Below are 3628 nucleotides of genomic sequence, written 5' to 3'. Positions count from 1 at the left end.
ATGGTTAAGGAAGATCATGGATAAAAAATCATTCAGAATATTTTAGAACCATTAAGAGACAGACTTTTTTTGTCAAACAAGATTCACCTCTTAACGATTTAGGGGTTACCTCTTAATGTAACTATTAGAGCGTTAACAAAAATTGGAAGGAAAATAAATAAAGTTTTATATTCTTAAGTAGGAAAAGAAGAAAACGTTAATTATTATAAATACATTCTTATTTATTTTACAGTAGATTGTCATTAATGGATATAGATGTGTATTATAATTATTTATATTTATTTATTTTTTTCCCTTTCCATGTTTGGGATGAAAATTTTGAAAAAGAAAAATTAGTCTTGTTTTCTTTTTCATTCTTTGTACTTACGAACTCAATGTTAAAAGCATCATCAATAGATTCTCTAAAATTAAGTTTGTATTCTTTATTTTGTTCCAACATATTTTTTATATTGTTCTCTAAAATAAAGAAAATTAGATAACACTCCAAGTTTATAAAATTCTCTAAAACTTGAGGTGTGAAGATAGAAATTAATTTCATATCCGTACCCAATACTATTGGAAATTGAATTATTATTATTATTATTATATATATATATATATATATTAAAGTTATAGAATATTTTAATAATACAAGAGATGTTGAAATCTCTGAAATAGAAAACATGTTTGAGTTAAATGTAATTCTTTATAAAGATTTTGACTTTTGGTTCAATATTTTAAAGTAACTATATTGAATTTGTCGGAGATGCTCGTATAGACTCAAAAGTCTCAAACTTAGGCCCCTAACTCAAAACTATGATAGCACTCCAGACTAATTTATCAACCTAACAACCAAGAACTTAGTACAATTTTAGTAGGTGTGCATGTACCAACAGGCGAAAACTCAAAAGTCTAAACCGAACCAAAGTTATCTCAACCAAAAGTGAATCTAAGAAACGTACACAAACTTGATACATGAAACATCCCTCATACACAAAAACAACATGATTTAACAAGACTCATGCCGCACATAATATATCACAAAGTATTAAACGATTTAACACATTTCGTTACTTGAAAAGAATGAAAAAAAAAAAAAGTTCTATTCCATACAAAAAAGAGCAATATCATGTATGAAGTCATGTGTTACATAGTAAGTTGACTTATTTAGTGGTTGAAGCAGGCAGCTTTGTGATGATTAAAAGGTATAGATGTGGGTTTTAATGGAATTATACTACAAACCCATAACACTACCACATCAACTCTTGGCTTTTTAAACAAAACAAACAGTCCTTTGATACTTTTTTTAATTGGCAACCTTAACCCCACCATACCATTATTGCAAATAGAGGGGGTTACAAATGAGCAGTTAGCATAACCCCACCATGGCCCATGGGATGATTCTCAAGATCTAAAACAACTGCATTACATCCTCATGGTGGGTTCCATCTTTATCTTCTTTGCTGAACAATCACAACAATACTTGAAACAACCAAGAAAACAAGATATCATCAAGTCACAGTAACACCAAGTTCATGCATACAAACCAACACAAAACCTTTCATCACCAGTTACTTAACTTATCACCAATCCAAATAAATATATAAAAGTAACTTATGACCAATCCAAATAAATATCAAGATTTTTGACATGATTTTTTAATTGAAAAGTGCTGTTGATTGTCAATTATATATCATTTTTAGCAACTCTTAAAGAGAACCATATATATAAAGTTGGTGCACTTGAAAGATGAGCAAGTGGGAAATAGTACAAGGGTTTGGCCCTATTGGTTAAGAACCTGATAATATCATTTATCATCCTTAGAGAATTTGAGTGGTTTATATATATCAGGAAGATGGCATGATACAATGAGTAACATTATAGGATGACGACACCAAAATATCCCATCCCAAATACTAACCAACGTGTGAACGGGACAATTACGAGAGTACAATGTTTGGGGTGTGTGTGTGAGAGAGAGAGAGAGAGAGAGAGTAACCTCTTGTGCTTCTCCTTCTTGATATAGCTTCTTTCTCATGTATTTCTTTCCTCCCTGATCTAAAGCCTACTACTCTACACACATATTATCCCACAAAAAGAACCTACTTCCAATATCCCACTTTCCATACTGTACTCTCAATCTGAGGTGGTAATCAACAATCTTGATGAATACCAGATGGAGTAGAGATCCAGATGCTCCTAAAAAAGGGTGGCTGAATCTTAGCCTGGGCCAAAATCTAGAAGATTCTTGTTCACGATCATCAAGACCAATCTCTGTCAAGATATGCCACTTCTGCAATAGGAAGTTCTACAGTCCACAAGCACTGGGGGGTCACCAAAATGCCCACAAGAGGGAGAGAGATGCAGCTAGAAGATACCATTCACTCACCAAGCCAACCAAATTCTCAGCTAATCGATCACTCGGTGTGCAGGCCCACTCACTTGTACACAAGCCAAGCAGAGACAGAGAGCCGGCAGTAGCTATGTTTGCAGAGAGCAGTGATGAGTATGGAGCCACTTGGGTGCATAGCAGGGAAGGACTGAGTTTGATGTGGCCTGGAAGTTTTTATTTGGATCCACAACTGGCTTCTCAGCCATCAGATTCACTTACACTTGACTTGAATCTTAAGCTGTAATTTGGAAACATCTTGGTAGTGTTAAGAGCATCTGATGAAAACAGATTGGCCTCTTGCAACGTCATTAACTTTATGAGGTGGCCATTAATCTGAACAGAACTCTGCAAACACTCAATATAGTTCACTATCTCTCTCGCATTATAGTTCCATAGGCTTCAAATAACACTCTTTTTTCTTTAACCACCATATTTGCAAAAGGATTTAGGAGTTTCATGTTCAACAATGTTCTCTATAGCTAATAGCTACCAAATCTCTTCTTAATAGGGAAGGAAAGATGAACACTCTACTATTCGCATTAATAAAGTTGAAGAAACCTAATTAATCTGTATGACTTAAAAAGTTGCATCTTGGTTGAAAATCCAACTCTTCTAAAGAGATGTACTTTCAAGCATACCATAAATCAACTGAATTGGTTAGAAAAGGAAAACATAATAGAAGCAACCCTCGCAAAAGCATTGTGCTTGGCTCCTTAAGAAATTATACACACTAAATACCCATAATCCCATCTAGTCATAGCATATATTTTTCATATTCTCCTGAGATGAATGAATTTCTTTCTGATGTCAATCATTGCAATACATCATATTGAGCTAGAAAAACAAACAACAAATCCCAGATGCAATACTGAACAAATGCCATGAGAATAAGAAGTATAATTGCTTTAGAAAGTAGTTATTTTTACTCAAGAATTTAATGTGGTTTTGCCTAGGGTTGTCACCTATGCTGTTATAGCGGTGAAAATACAAAATTGCGGTCAGGACCGATATTTGAAATAGCGGTTATAGGGTAGTATACGGTGGTATAGCGGTCCAAAAATTGCGGTTCATATAATATTTTTTAGAATCATAATATACATATATATATATATATATATGTATATGTATGTATGTATGCATACATAAACATATCATATGCATTAATTAAAAATATAGTTTCAACATCAAAACATCAACTTAAACAAGTTTCACAAAACAAAATAGGAAAAATGTTCATAAACGAGCTAATCGCAAGCA

At 33.1% G+C, this 3628-nt stretch overlaps 1 protein-coding gene across 1 annotated transcript; it reads left to right on the top strand.

Annotated features, from left to right (window-relative positions):
- The first annotated feature begins 2144 nt into the window (after positions 1-2144).
- LOC112516290 (zinc finger protein 7-like) lies at positions 2145-2615 on the top strand. The gene has a single exon (XM_025123308.1). It carries the CDS (start codon positions 2145-2147, stop codon positions 2613-2615), a length of 471 nt encoding a protein of 156 aa, XP_024979076.1.
- The last annotated feature ends 1013 nt before the right edge of the window (positions 2616-3628 follow it).

Source organism: Cynara cardunculus (genome assembly GCF_001531365.2).
Source record: "Cynara cardunculus var. scolymus isolate 2C chromosome LG 8, CcrdV1, whole genome shotgun sequence".
NCBI classification, from domain to species: domain Eukaryota; kingdom Viridiplantae; phylum Streptophyta; class Magnoliopsida; order Asterales; family Asteraceae; genus Cynara; species Cynara cardunculus.
The sequence above is the reverse complement of the archived record's forward strand: the minus strand, read 5'-3'. Positions and strand labels throughout refer to the sequence as shown.